A 16,277-nucleotide genomic window follows, 5' to 3' on the forward strand; every position below is an offset into this window, starting at 1 on the left:
CAAGCAGATATGTGAAAAGCTAGGAGTAGAGGACCCTCAAATAGTGGAGAATGCATGGCGCGTAGGGAAAGACCTCACCAAGGGAAGGCCTCTTATCCTCGAATTTGCCAACTTAGAATCCAGACGAGCCTTCCTCTCTAAAAGGACAGCTCTAAAAGGGGAAAAAGTCTACCTGGAGGATGACCTCACACCCGCACAGGTGGCACACCGTAAAGAATGCATGCCACAGATCCTAGAGGCTCGCAAAGCGGGAAAATGGGCAGTATACAGAGAAGGTTGTGTCATCATCACAGATAAATGCCAATGACGGGGCGCGGCCTATGAGACCCACCTGAGGTTTGCAGTGTGGAACTGCAACGAAGCTATGAAAACAGATGCAAGATTATTCCAGGAGACCTTCACCGGCAAGGACATCGTCCTCTACACAGAAACCCACCAAAGCCCAGGCACCTACTTACCAGAAGTGAGGGGATATAGATGGGAGACGGCATGCCGCCCTAGAGCTCGAACAAAAGGAGGGACCCGAGGGTCTGGGAGGGTGGCTGTGTTGTACAGGGAGGAGTTACAACCCATGGTGCAAGTCATGCGGAAAGATGAGGAAGCCCGGTTCATGTGGATCCGGATACACACAGATCGCCCCCGAGACATATACATGGCGGTGTGCTATTTCCCACCAGCACACTCCCCATACGTATCACCGAAGGGCGAGTCACCATACCTACCACTGTACGAGGATATCATGCACTACTCCAGCTTGAAGGATGTCATGTTGGTTGGAGACTTCAACGCACGCACAGCACAGAGGCAGACCCCCTTCTTCGAGAGCGAAGACCACATGTACAAAGAGATCGCACCGGAGGAGATAGGACTCAACCGGGCATCACAGGACACGGCTGAATGTACCAAATATGGTGAACACCTACTAGCGTTAGGGGGGGCACACGGACTAGCCATCCTCAACGGTCTCGACAGATGGCCCGGGTCGGATGCCCTCACATGCTTCCCACACAAGCACGCGGCCACTTGCATTGGACGGGGGGCACATGGAGCACCCACACAGAAATTGGGAGCAAGCACAGTGGACTATATCCTCGGCCCTCTATCACTTATCCCCGACATCCAGTCCTTTAGAATATCACCTCGCCCACTCGCAGTGGCTGCCGACCATGCCTACCTGCAATTTGACATAACCTGCAGGTATGACCTAACCCCCCCAGCAAGCAACCCCCCAAGATTCCCCAGGTACCACTTTACCAGGCTAACTGCAAGCGCATACTCCGACCATTTCTACTGGAGCCTGCAAGAAATGGACCCCCACGCACCCCTAGAGGAGGTCACAGCACAGTTGGCGGGCACACTACACACCTCGGCTGCCGAATACTTCCCCCACACATCCCCCCACTCCACCCCTCCGAACAAGAATGTCCCACAGAATAGCTGGTACGACGCAGAGCGCAGGGAAACCCGGCTCCGCCTTCAACAGGACGAAGCACGGGGAGTACACGCATAAACAGGCACGCTTGATCTTGCGTCGTCTAGTGCGACGGAAGAAATGAGCCTACCTCTCCAAAGTGGAACACGAATTCTACCAGTTATTCTTAGGACAGGACAGCAAAGAGGCATGGAAGGCGTTTTAGGAACCCCGAGCCTAGATGCCCATCACCTCCCCGGACACTTGGCACGCATATGCAACCTCACTATACCAAGTACCCAAGCAGCCCCAGCTACCCCGGCCCCCAGGGAGCAGACCCGGATCATCCACATTCTTCAACACGAGGCGGGTTTGGGACGCCATTGATAGACTCCAAAATGGCCGTGCCCAAGACCACGAAGGCTTTGTAGCACAGCATTTGACCCATGCCAGAGACATATTGGCACCTCTCCTAGCACACATGTTCAACAGAGCCCTATGCGAAGGCTTCCTTGCCAGCTGGTTAGTCAACACCATAATACCTATCCTGAAGACCGGAGACCCCATGGTTCCCACGAACTAGCGAACAGTCATGGTTGGCCATGTACTAGCCGAGCTCTATGGATCCATACTGGACCACGAGCTGAGCAAGTGGGCAGAGCAACACCAACATCGGGCGGCAGGACAAGCAGGGTTTAGGAGGGGTTTCTGCACCCTTGACCATATCCTCACACTGAGAGCCATCATAGAGGAGGGCAGAGCACATGGAAGACGGGTGTACTGCTGCTTCGTGGACTTCCGCAATGCCTTTGACACAGTCCCACGAGCGAGGCTCACGCAGAGACTACAGGAATTGGAGGTCCCAACCGAAATGCGATGGGGGATACTGGCACTATATGAATCGGTAACGGGGCACCAGGAGGGCTGTCAAAGGAGATAACCAGCACCATCGGAGTCAAGCATGGATGCCCACTCTCACCCACCCTATTTGGCCTCTACATTGATGAGATCTCAGAGTACATAGATAGATTGGGTGAGGAGGGATCGAGCCTGGGAGGGACACTTATACCCATCTTACTATATGCGGACGACATAGTCCTCATCTCCAGCACACCCGAAGGGCTACAGCGCCAACTGGATGCACTACAGGCCTTCTGCCAAGACAAAGACCTAACTGTGAACCTGGGGAAAACCAAGGTCATGGTGTTCAACACGTCAACCCAATGGCTCCGACGGTCGGTACCTCCCTTCACATACGGTGGAGAGACCGTGGACGTGGTCCAAAGATACGTCTATCTGGGGACTACATTCTCTGGACCGAGATTTACCCTGAGAAAAGTAGCAGAAGATAGACTAACCCGAGGCTATGCAGCCCTCAGGTCAATGGAGAAGGCCTAAGGAGGAGGCCACCTATGAGGGATGGGAGCAGATGGAGAGACCCTTAATACTTATGATCTCACGGATGATCCGAAGCAAGCCCTCCGTACCACACGAGATCATCCGCGCAGAGCTGGGGGCACCGCCCCTCGTGGCTGAGGCCCTCTTCCAGACCGTGACCTTCTTGCACCGAATATGGGACTTGCCCTGGCACCAGTACCCCAGACTTGCCCTGGAGTCATCCAAACACCTAGCAACACAAGGGGACACTGAGTGCTGGTATGCCCGAACAGAGACTTGGCTACGGCTCCATGGCCTGCACATGGACCACCTCCCCCCACTACAATACAGACTAGACTGCCCACACCCGGAGCTCAGCCAAGAGGAGGTGAATCGCATCATCAGAATGGATATCATCCAGACAGACACAGCCAGGACATGGGTGACCCCCACGTCGGAACTAGGAACCAAGAAGGCTTTGTACCGAGAGCACTTCTTGCACATCTCCCTGGATGGCTTCATCACCCGCCTAAGCTACATGGACACACACCTGTCTCACGGGGTCAGAAGTGCCATCGGACAAATCCGCACGTCCTCACACCAACTACGGGTCGAAACAGGCAGATACGGGGCCAACCCCCTCCCCCCAGAAGACCGAATCTGTCAGCTCTGCCATCTCGAGCCAGAGACAGAGGAACACTATATCTGTAGATGCCCAGTGTACTACAAAATCCGGGGACGCTTCCACTGCCTATTCAGCTAAGGATTCGGACCACTCTCCAAGGTGATGGAATTCAAAGACCAGAGATGCTTGGGGCTCTTTCTACTGGAAATACGACGCCACAGAGACCACCTCCTACGAACCACGGAGCAAAGACAAGGAGCCACCAACCAACGCACACTCAACGAATTCTACCAAATACCAGCTACCCTCCCCACCACTGAGCCCCCACCAACCCAACCGGCCTCCCGACCCCGGGGGACCACCTTAGAAATAGCCACAGCGAGAGGCAAAGCCCGGCGCCCACACCCCGCCGGCCCCCGTCCCCGCAGAAGACACATGTCGAAGATACAAGGGATACTACGCCGCCATCGGAGGGCCCTGCCCCGCCGCTTTAGTCTCTCCATGTTAGACCGACCCATGCGGGACATCCTAGGATGAACACTCCAGGAGCAGTTCCACACCGCACTGGGAGTACCTCTAGATTGTATCTAGTCTAGATATCATTTTGTACCTACTCAATTTAGTTCAACATAGCATAAACGTTAGCTTCACTGGGACTTTTGAAATCTCCCAGACATTTTGTATGCAACATTTTAGGCCAACTTGGCCTGTTGTAGACATTAATATAACTCTCTCTCTCTCTCTCTCTCTCTCTCTCTTTTATATAATGATCCCATGGGACAACACTTCCTCAACCTCTTTCTCAGCAATATTTGCCTCATAAGATCTGCCCATTCAAGCTTCACCTCGTCATGCACCATGCCTAACTTATACTTGCAAGCAGCATGAACCACATTAGTAAGAATTTCTTTTGGACCAAACAAAGATTTATAGTACCAAAGGCAAATATGGATTATAGAGTGAGGCTCAATGACCACAACATCTAGCATATCCAACAAGTGCACAATATTCTCATATGCATATTTTTGGCAAAGAAAATCAAAAAATTGATGAGTGTGACAATTGTTATCATACAAAGCATCCAAACATGCCAATAGTCTATATTTTACATATTGCTCATCATGGAGAACATGTACTCTGCATTTTAACCATTCTAAATAAGTGGCCAATTTATTATATGAGTCCCCAGCCTGCTGCAAGATGATAGGTTGTTCCGACAAAGGTTGTAAATGTTGTTATTCTACTCTAAATGTAGCTGCATGTTGAATCCCGTAGGTCTAGACAAAGCACATACATGATCCCAAAAGATTGGCCATGCTTCCATACCCTCATATAAGACCTATCTGCCAAAAGAAGCAATTAATTATCGCATGTATCCTAAGAACTGGTTATGCAACAAGCAAGCCTAATTGAATCTCAAGGATAGGCACCCGAGCAGGGGCTTGAAGCATTTCTAAGACCAAAGGATAATGGTTCAAGAGGACATGTTGTCTCTCCACCCACATAGTAAGCACTACTGGAAGGAAAGAATCACTCTAGTACACATATATCCTATCCAATCTAGCCTAGGTTCTAGAATGTTGAAGGGAACGGAAGGTAAAACATGGCTCAAAAGGATGGAACTAGTACCACATATCTTGTTTCAATCACGAGGTTGCCAAAGCATCCCATGCCTTGCATTCCAAACCATCCACAATAGAACGAGGCGACATTGCCTACTCCACATACTAAGTATTAAAGTCTCCCATCACAATCCCTTGCTGGGCTAAAGAGAGACACTGCAAGTCCATCCAAAGCTGCCGACAATCCCGAGTTGCATTGGATGCATATACCCCACTAGCCAAAGAGCCTCGGCCTCATACATGATCTCCACAATCATAAACCCGCCTTAAGCATCCTGGCAAGTCAAAGATGGCTGCAAGGAAGAGCGAATAGTGAGCATGACCCCAAATTTACTAGGTGCACGACCATTGAAAAACACCATACAATCCTTATATGCATAAACTGAACCAGCCATTGGCAAAAGCCCCTACCATGATAAACCCAGCAATGTTGCTTGTGCTCCACTGTACCGAAAATATCCCAATTTCCAGCGAAAATAGTTATCCACTTTTTATATTGTTTGCTTCCAAACAAGACACCCTTAACATTCCAAAAAGTCATCCTCGTGATAGAATAGGCAAGAGAAAACTATTGCTGCAATGCTTTCCCTTTGGCATATGCAGTTTTACCTTCTTGAAACCTCTCCATTTCACCGCAAATGACATCTACAAGGTGAGCCCTCAGCAAACCAGTAATTGACACCCAAGAATGAAACTGCTGTTGCTGATAACAAAAAGCATCCCTCAATGGAAGCAATCTTCCCTGAGCATCAAACTGCAAGGCAGAATGTGAAGAACCTTTATCTCCCACAGCCATTACAAGCATAGAAATGAGTGGGGCCTAGAATAAAATCCCTTACTCCTTTGCCGAAATGTTTTGATGGAGGGGTACACAATATGAGTTATGACGGGAATGAAACCAATGTAGAAGATGGGAACCCACTCATGGAAGGCTGCTACAATACAATATTTGTTCCCAGAACCATCACCACATGCTCACCGTCTGGTAGGCGAACACTTTACCCTCATTTGCATGAACATACTCCCTCATTAGGCTATTAGATTGAGCCAGCATACCTTGGAACATGTCCCCCTTCTCCTACAAAGGAGCACATCCACCTTGCTGTGCAAATTCCAATGCACTCGTGCCTGTGGGATCCACCACTATATTGTAGCACTTACTTGCTTCATCACCTTCAACCTCTTCATGAATGTCCTCTGCTTAAGACTACTCATCAGAATACAAATCATATTTACCTTCCACCCCAGCCAAGTGCTGATCAATGATATCCATTTCTATGCCATGAGAGGTCTCCATCTCTCCAAAGTTAGTTCACAGGTCAGTTATTCACTCTTCTACAAGTCAGTAGTCTTCAAGGAGATGGTCTATAAAGCATTGAACTACCAAACATCTATTTGTGTATTGAGGACTAATTAGGGTTGGCGTCAAGGTGCCTCGCACCTATTAAGGGTTGCACACATCAAAACTTCAATGTGCCTGCAAGCCATCACCTGGTTTGCATCGCCATGTGTAGGACACGTGACCCACAATAACGCTGGCAAACAAAAACCGGCCTATTCAATGATGCCATTGCCCCCACCTTCCTACTCACTACCCTCAGGGTGTGCATAGTCCCTCCTACCACCTGGTTGTGCTATGCCCTGTGAGTTCCTCAACTTGCCAAACTGTGCCCAAAATGATCTGCACTGCCTGCCAATCACCTACTAAGCATGTTGCCACTTGCAAGTCACGTCTGCAGATTGCGCAAGTCCCATGCTTCTCTCCCTCCCTCCATCCCTCCTGACTGCACATTAGATGACAGCTATTTTGAGACTTGGAAAATTCCCTGACTTTTCAAATGTAACATTTTGGTCTCATAGGCTGATTTGGCCTTTTGTAGACGCTAATATAACTGTGTGTGTGTGTGTGTGTGTGTGTGTGTGTGTGTGTGTGTGTGTGTGACCCCCTAACCAAAATGTTATTTTCTCTCAGGTATTCTTTAGGGTATCTACTTAGAGATCTCCTATTAGCCCCTCTAACGATGTAGACAAATGCATAGTTGCACTCTTTGTTCTTTATGTTGTAGTTTCATATATCCACTAGTTAAAAAGTAGAGTATACATTCACACAAGGTTTTGCAGCTCACATGCAAGAGATTGATACTGATAGCTCAGCTAAAATTGTTAGCAGCACTCAACAAAGCTACTACCATACCCTCAAAAGATTGCCAAGGAAGGTGGTACAAGAAAGAGCCGTAGAATTGGACCACCTAATCATTGCCCACCATCACAAAAATTCCCCCTATGTTCAAGAGGAGATGGCACATAACTAGCCATCTAGAATGGCCTAAGGATACCATAGCCTATTCATCATGGTACAGAATGGCACTCTCCAAAGCATCTATACCCCCTGCCCTTGGCTTCTTTTCCTTGTTGCACTCAAATTGCCTTGAGAGGTTTTGTATTAATATGATGTAGCTACAAAGTTGCATTAAGAGTTGACCATTGATGTGTGGTCACAAGTCATGGTATACCCATGGTGTGCATTAAAAGAAAGACGCCACATATTTCCACATACACAACCTAGTTGGGCACTTTGGACCAAAACTCAAGCATATTAGGGCCTATTGTCCCCATGATGGTGGAGGACCTCTTCCAAGTTGGCACATACATCCATAGAGGAGTTGACCCTAGATCTACCTTTCATCATTGTAGTTGAGCATTAAATTGGCTTGCTTTTATTCATGATCTGAAACTAAAAGAGAGAAGTTGAAAATACTCAAAGAGGGCTAGAAATATAATATATATGCCGTTGCTGTGAAGACTATAATTGGAGGGGTAAAAGTTGAGGGATTTGTTGACAAGGTGGTATTTGATCAAGGAGATGGTTGTCACCAATTTTAGAGCTATCGTTAGCTACAAAAGGAACTTTAGGAAAAATAAGGAGAGCTCTTTATATATGGAAAAGTAGCTTTAAGAGTAGAGAGAAACTGGGGCTAAGGGCAAGTATCAACCACATATCATGAAGTGAAAAGTGGAAGGACACTTAAAAGTTTGAATGACAAATGACCCGTGCTTGGTCTGAAAACTTAAAGCTTCCAAAATAGAACTACCATGTTTGGCTGAAAATTGTTAGAATACAAACTTACTACTATCATTATATTAGCCCTATTTTTTTGAGTAGCATTTTTAGGCATGGGCATCTCCTATAATCTAGGGATCCCTTAAAAATTTATGGGTCCCCAAATATAGGTATGAAATGACGACTCTTTCAAAGTACAACACAAAAACAATATAAGAAGCTCATTTTGAGATTGAATGAGAAGGCAAGCACTCTTTTTACCTCTAAGCATAGATATAAATATTATACAAGCTTTAATTATCACTACCATCTTAATGATTGTGAATGTTTGTTCTTGTCAATCTAATCCACACTCAATGACACATCCTTTCTATGTGAAAGCATGCGAGCTCTAGCCACATGATCTCACTTAGTATAGATGGTGTGATATATACCATCATAATAATCATCAAAAGCAATGATTTCTCCACCCTTTGCCCTCTGTTGTGACGACCAAGTCCCAAGAAAGTAGTTCCATAGATCAAGGCTGGAGTGACAAGTATATCAAAAACATTTAGCTTCATCCTTGGCTCTTGGAAGAAGATCAGGTTGCATCGCCTCTGTAGTGCAGCCTGTCAAGAATCCCATTGTGAGTCTAGCACACAAGCTTTGGCCATGGATAACTTGGGTTCGACAAAAGTGAACATAATGTATACACGGAAGGATAATTGCTCTACTATATTGCCCTAGACTAAGGTGGTTCTAAAGATCATGACCTTGGTCTTCCTTTTTTGTGATATAGCAGCGGTCACTGCAGCAGCCGCTCTAGCATATCCATGAAGAGGTGTCACTCCTCATTAGCACGACTATATGGCCAAGAGATCTAGCCCACCCATGCCTAGCCACTATAGCAATGATAGCTCATGATAGTCTCCTCTACCTCCTTGGACCAAACACGGGAACACTTGGCCCAATGAAGTGGTCCAGCCCATCATTCAAAGCTTGCCATGCCTAGACTTGCATATCACAAAATTGGCCACCTCTAGATGAAGTGGGAACTCTTGTAGCCAGCAATGTTCAAGTAGGACCACGGTTCTTGATGGAGAACTCTGTAGTAAGACATCGATATGTAGGGGGGAATGCTTGGTACTTAGGTAGTGCAACTCCACCGCCTCCTGCTCCACTAGGCATGGTACCACCATCATTAATGAAGGGGGCATGATATGCAGTATGCACTCCTCAGTAGTAGGGCAATGGGTTGAAGTTTTCTGCAATTCGCATTTTCAAGGACTTCCATGATCTGTGTTTCGCTGATATGGATCCATGAATTTAAGAATCATGTAGTCTAAGCTTGGGATGAAAGCTGTGATGATACATCTTTGTTGTTTTAAGTTTAAGTAGCTCTCTAGAGTTTTCCCAGGGAGACTCTTGGTTGGTAAGCATGGACATGAGAATTCATACTGCCTTTAAGTTAGCCCTAATGCTTTTGAGACAGACTAGTGCAAGCTTGCTTGAGCTAAAAAGAGAGATGTTAATGCTTAGATCAGTTCCAAGTTGGAGACTTGCATTGGCGACTCCTTCTGCACACCCTCTAGTTGATTTCTCTTTGTTTTGATTTGATTGTTTGCTGTTTCATAAGTCAGAAAGACTCCATCCAGATGAATCTAGCAGCAGTCATTGGAAGCTTGGGATCAGGACTTGGTTTTTGTGTGCAAGGATTCATGAAATGCCATCATTAATGCGGAGACACTAGTCAGACCCAAGAACTGAGACACAAGATCAAGAAAATGAGTCCAGAAGATTCTAGCAGAACGATACTATGGGCTATACAACACTTAGCAGAGGTCACAAAAAGGTCCTTCCAAATGTTTAAACACCCACAAGTTGCAAGTGAAGCGCTAGGAACTTATAAAGTGAGAGTCTCCATCAAGGGTTATAGCTTTGTCAACTCCACAAACTCAAGTACGTGTGCTGCATTGTGGAGTACCTGGCTTGGTTCATTTGTTCTTTCCAGGCTTCCTCTTGGCTGCACAGGCTTTGCTGTGTCAAGTTAGCCAGAAGTAACTACCCTTCATGATCCTGATCTCTTTTGGAAAAGTAATCCCATTTGCATGCACTAGACCTACTAACATGTTTCATACAGATCATCTCCCTTATACATTGCCTGAATCCAACTAGGAGAGAAGTTCATCGACAAGAAGTTAAAACTTACGAAGATCCGAGAACAAATGGGAGGCTCAGCTTGAAGCCAAAAAGTGCCATAGAGATCACTGCAGTCAGCAGCATTGCTACGGAAGTTGAATAAACCTGGAAAATAAGCAGACAATACGATACTCAGAATGTGCTAGTAGATGAAGCAATTTGACAAATCTTTACATGGTGTAGGATGGAAGGTGTGCATACTTTAACAATATTGTCTGCATATTTCATCACCATAGATACAGCAATGCCACTGCCGAAGTAAACATGGTTGATGAGAAATTTGAGAACTTGCTGAAAGTTAAATAGGTAAATCATTCTCATTATAATTATCTATTTCATTAAAGCAAAAGGTTTTATACTATCAAGAATCATAATATAATCATAGCTTTTCTGCACATGCAAAAAGAAAGTTTCTCTATTATGGACAGCACTTCTACTAAAAAGTGAAATCAACAAAGACATTTTGAGCACAACAATGGTATGAACGTTCGATCTCTTACCATATATCAAAATAGAAAAGAGGAACTCACGGTAGAACAATATTCACCATACTACTTGAAAATATAAAGTCCCTCTATCACTATCAATGGACTATCACTGCAGAAAGAAGACTTCACCTCTGATTGATAGAGCATGGGGATGTTGGCTAAGATTATATTTACTTGCATACCTTAGTGCATGATTTATGATCATGCAGACTATGATAAATGTATATCCATGAAAGAAGCCCCTGGAAGTCAACAAACAAGAAAAAAAAGAGAAGACCATTAGATTCAACTACTAGTGAACACATGAGTACCAAAGGAAACCTTTGCTTGTAAATGGTGGTCACTCCTTGTTCACATACTTGTTCAAGATGTCATCAAAATCCTGGGTAAATATGGCTCCAATGTTGAAGGTAATGCCAAAAAAATAAAGCCAAAAGTTCTGCACATTAATGTTGCGAGATGGTCTCCTTTTTATTATCACCTGTTTAATATTCCAGAAAAGTGAAATTAATACCCAGTCATTAAATGGAAAACACTGAATTTCTTCTATAATGCCAAATATTGCATACAAGCTGTAGGTCACTGACCACTGTTACCAATGCTTCAAATACTACGAAGTTTCATATTACCTCAGTGTATACTCCAGCAAAACCGCTCAATAAAGCCATGACCTGTGTAAAGTACACTATTAGGACTTGTCTGTGAGCATTTCCCCGCATCTTTCCATCCCAAAATGAGAAAACGCACTTTTATCAAAAATGGCAGCAAAAGAAGGGACACGTTAAACAAAAGATAGAACACAGAAGAGCAATGATGAAGGTGATGAAAAGGAACTTGGCACTGATTGATGAAGAAGGTTGATACAAAGAAAGCTCTTAAATGTGCTACAGGTTGTAGCTGCAATGAGGGATTTGGAAGTGTGAGGACTGAAGGTGGGAGACAAAATACAATTAAGCTCCCTGTCCTCCATAATCATGTGTGTAAAGAGTATAGTTCACATAAGTGAACCAACATGTTGATGGTGTCCCTGCTGATTGTTTAACCTTATGAGCACATAAGTCTATACTAGCAGGCCCAGGGAATGAATGAACCCTAGAGTCCTGCATAAGAGTCCTTAACCAGTGGAACTCTGAAAGATAATTGCTGAGTGGATTGTGGTCTTTAACTCCTACACACCTACTGCTTGCAACTCTGGCTCACTCTCCTGCATCGCATCGGCCCATCTGGCTCTCACATGACTGCATTTGGCTGTTGTGGCTCTACTGCATCTGCAACGGGCACTTGTGGACCGTGGTCAAGTGGTTGAGGCTATGTTTACAGTAGGACTAGGATAGGAATACTCGCAGAATAGGAGGAAAAAGTGGAAGATAGGATGGAGGGACCAATCATGTGCTACAGTGGGTTGTGCCTCCTCAAAATCACCACATGTTGATGACTTAAGGACTACCTGGTGAAGTAGTGCACTAAACAGCATCCTCAAGAGAGCTCAGATCCTTTCTAACTGGAACCTATTCAGACCCGGATCAGAGAGCTTATATCCTCAGGTGAACCAAATGTAGCAATGAACATGCGGTGCTTGGAATTTGTCTCCAACCTCCGCTCTTCTCCTTTAGAATGTGCAACCAATTGCACATATATACTGCAGTGGAAACTATCCCGACCCAAAGTTAATGAGGTAGCCCTGATGCTCAAGCATAGAGCAGGCCATCTTCATTACCATATCGTTCTCGCTCTCTACCACAACATTCTTTGATGGCATGTCAATACTAGTATGGTCCACATGAATGCAACAGGATCAGCAATGCCATCATATTCCTCCAACTGCAAAAGTTCTGAAACACCTCTAACTTCATAATTTAGCCTTCAAGAAGAAAGCCCAAACAAATATAGAGAACACATTAATAATCAACATGACGTAGATATCCTTCCTAGAAAACCTCTATTTATCCTTCTATTGTGTAGGATCCCATTGTAACAGTACGTTGAAAAACACCGCACTCAGCACCGTCACATCGTATGGTTCTACCCCCCCGCTCCGTCTGATCGCGCCCACCCCCCAGTTTGGATCGTGCCCCTCGCTCCGCCTGATCGCACCCCCCCAAAGATTGTGGGCTGTTTTCTCCCCCCCGTCTTTCCACCCCGCTTGACCATTTTACCCCTCGCCTAGACGTTTGTCCCCCGCCTGTCTGCCCACACGATTGTTGCTCCCTCTATCTGCAGCAACTTCCCCCCTCAGGTAGAACCGCAACGTGATTGGTAGTTCTCTTAGAAGGGACACGCAATGGAAACCTCTTGTCAGACACCGGAGCACTCAGCGAGTGTCCCCCCAGTCAAACACCTTGCGCATAGTCCTCTTTGAGGAGCAGCTCTTAGCTGTTCGAGCTAAGCAGCTGGAGCTAATGGAAACAGCGATTTATGGTCAGGTAGTAGGGCATTCCCCAGCCAAGGCCCAACTTCAGGACTGGCCTCACTCCACGCTGCGCATCGGCACAGTGCAGATCGTGGAGGCAGTCCTATTGGGCCAAGGGATCTTCATGGTCCGGCTCTGCTTGGCGGACGCAACTCGCGAGTTACTCGCCAATTCACCATATGCGTCCACGAAGGGGGTCATATACATGGTCCCTTGGTATAGTGGCTTTACTGTGGAGGCGTTTGCACTCCACAACAGGTTTCTTCGGCACTCGGTCACCCTTCTTTTCCCTAGCATGGCGATTGAGTATCGCTAGTTGGTGGAAGACTTTGGACGGCTCTTCAACACTATCCTTCCTGCGTCTTTCGTCGATCCAGTGACAGCAACAAGAGTCCCAAAGGTACGGGTGGCAATGAAAGAGGTAAGGAATATCCCACAATTCCTAGAGATTGAGGCAGGTTGGCACCCCTTTAGGCAGCAGGTCATTGTGATTGGGCAACCAGGGCAGTGCTTGCGCTGCCACGACTTTGGGCATCAGGCAGCAATTTGTATGCATTTCGGAGCCAAGGCGACTCCGCCGACAGGCCCGCAGGTGGACGCTAACGGCTTCACACGGGTCCAAAGATGACAAAGAGGCAGACGGCAGGGAGGGCACAGCCAGCTCCTCAGACCCAGCCTCGTCAACAGGGTGCAAACGGGCAAGCGACGACCCCTCGACGGAGCACTCCACAGCCCCCCCCCCCCCCCCTGTCCATCCTACCCGGCAAGACCGCAGCCCCCCACATCCTCCACCCGCGCCACAAATTGCCTCGCCTAGGTTTCCACAGTCCCCTCACCTACCCCCCCCCCCAACATCCCATGCCCCCCCCCTGACCTTGGCCCACAGCCCCCCCTTTCCAGGGCCACCACCCCTCCCCCCACACCGGCCATGCATCTCCGTCCATCCCACCATCCCTCAATCCTCTTCCCCCCCACCACCCCCCCTACCGAGCACCCCCCCCTGATCCGCACCCAGTTCAAGTGATCCCCCCCAGACCCACCTCCCCTCCTCCCACAGGAGCTGATGAGCCACACACACCTACCTCCTCCGCGTACCAGTAGTCTTCCCCCTCCCACACAGCCACCAACTCATCTGCCCCTACCAACCGCCACACCTTCCCGAGATAGGCACAACTATTGCCACAGGAGTTCTTCCGCAGTGGCCCATGGTCCTACCTAAGAGTTGCGGAGCGCGAGAGTTCCCACTACCTCTAGAGGTGGGGATCTTCGTGGTTCGTAAGTCAAGGAGGGGCAAGGTCCATCTACTAGCACCACCGGATGGACCAAACTATGCCTTTTTCCTTCAGTCCTCTTACTCAAGGGAGTGGATGACTACACAAATTGAGGAGGAGTTAAGAGTCAGGTAGCGGATCACATCTCCCAGTGAATGGGAGATGAAGGATTAGCACTGTTTGCACAACAGTGGCCTGGTTGCATGATGGACATTAATTGGTGGGCCAGTGCCGAGGTCCCACACTTGAGCATTATCTTTCAAGCCCTTCCACAGTGGAGAGCTCCGATGGACATGATCAAGTGGCCCCCGGCACAGGCGGCCCGTTTCTACCAGTGTACAAAGTCGCGACTCTCAACAAGGCTAATAGATGCATTGATAGTACCACCTGGCGCATCTATCACCCCTATGGTCCGGGCCGAGGGCCACCATGGGAAACTGGAGTTCACCGTCCAGACCGGCAGCAAAGCACACTTGCACGCCTCACAGTTTCTCCTCCTCATCAGCAACATCCATACCGAACAGATGCCTGTTCGGTCAGTCACACGTTTCCCCATGAGCTTACACCTTGCATCTTGGAATGTGAATAGTCTCCACTATAGTGGGGCACGTGGTTCCAGGAAGTTGATTGTTTGGCAAGAGTTGCAGCCTGCCCTTGCCGGACGGATCGACATCTTGCTTCTTCAGGAGCACAAGCTCACCCCCACCCAGGCCCAGCGGGTTGGAAAGGTACTTCTGAGCAACTCACACACTTACTAGGAGCACGCCATAGGTGCCCACGGCAGGAGTGGAGGTGTATGCACCTCTATTGGCCCGAGTCTCACCGCCTGTGTGCGAGACCACGGGACGATAGTAGCAAGAAGGGTTCTATGGATCAAATTGGATATTGGGGACTCGTGCATTGGAGTCCTCAATGTCTATGCCCCTACGGAGGTTAGGGCACGCAGCAGGTTCTGGGTGGAGATCGCAAATGGACTCCCAAAGGTGGACTCCTAAATCGTTGGAGGAGATTTCAACAACCTGGAGGCTTTGAAGGACCAACAGGGCAAAGACAGAAACTACCAGGGCATGGCTGGGGAGGAGCAGGAGGCATGGGAGGTCTTTTTGCTTGCACTCGGAGCACGTGATGCTTGGAGAGACCCTACCTTCCACAGGAGGGAGAGGTCTTTGGACTTCTCTTGGGGATACAGCCGGCTAGGTGCAGTCTTGCTCGAGCGGTTGGACAGGTTTTATATGGGAGAGTGGAGAGGCTCTCGTGGAGGCCAGATTGAGCACTTGGCAGGCACCACATTGTCCAAACATTGTCCGGTTCTCCTGACACTTGACCCCCCAACATCCGCTCTAGACACACGATCCTGTCGGATCCCTGACTCGATCTATAGAAGGGAGGAGGTGACGAGACAAATAGAGCAGATTTGGACCAGAGAGTGGGACAGGAGGGACCGGATAGCAGTGGAGGTTGCAGAGGTCCTAGCCGAGTCGAGCAGAATCTGCCAAGAGGCAGCCATACACGCCAAGCAACAGTGCTGGGAGGAGGAGAGAGCACTCCAGCGGGACCTTGCAGCCACGCAAAGATTATTGCAGGAGGCACCACGGGATCTCAAACTCCACGAACAGGAGATCCGCATGTGAGCAGCCATTGCTGGCCTAGAGAAGAGGCGCTCGGAATTCTCTTTTCGAACCTCAGCAGCCTTCTGGGCGCAGAAGGGGGACACGATGTGCAGGGAGTTCTTCAAGGTGCACCAGCCCCGCACCGCAAGAGAGCAAATACGCAACCTTCAGGATTAGTATGGGAGGACCCGTTCTAGCCCAGACGAGGTAATGGAGATTGC

General features: G+C 47.9%; 1 protein-coding gene across 2 annotated transcripts in view; it reads right to left on the bottom strand.

The window, feature by feature from the left end:
- The window catches only part of LOC148032425 (CMP-sialic acid transporter 2-like), a 109,525-nt gene that overhangs the window by 23,601 nt on the left and 69,647 nt on the right, over positions 1-16,277 (bottom strand). For both annotated transcript variants that reach the window (XM_087683083.1, XM_087683082.1), the window contains exons 9-13: positions 11,395-11,436; positions 11,125-11,246; positions 10,948-11,007; positions 10,479-10,527; positions 10,288-10,382 (exon numbers count right to left, since the gene is read on the bottom strand). In XM_087683083.1, the coding sequence (XP_087539209.1) occupies positions 10,288-10,382; positions 10,479-10,527; positions 10,948-11,007; positions 11,125-11,246; positions 11,395-11,436 (368 nt within the window). The remainder of the gene's footprint in view (positions 1-10,287; positions 10,383-10,478; positions 10,528-10,947; positions 11,008-11,124; positions 11,247-11,394; positions 11,437-16,277) is intronic.

Source organism: Lygodium microphyllum, chromosome 8 (genome assembly GCF_053477565.2).
Source record: "Lygodium microphyllum isolate KBCC chromosome 8, Lygodium_microphyllum_v1.1.10, whole genome shotgun sequence".
Classification (NCBI taxonomy): domain Eukaryota; kingdom Viridiplantae; phylum Streptophyta; class Polypodiopsida; order Schizaeales; family Lygodiaceae; genus Lygodium; species Lygodium microphyllum.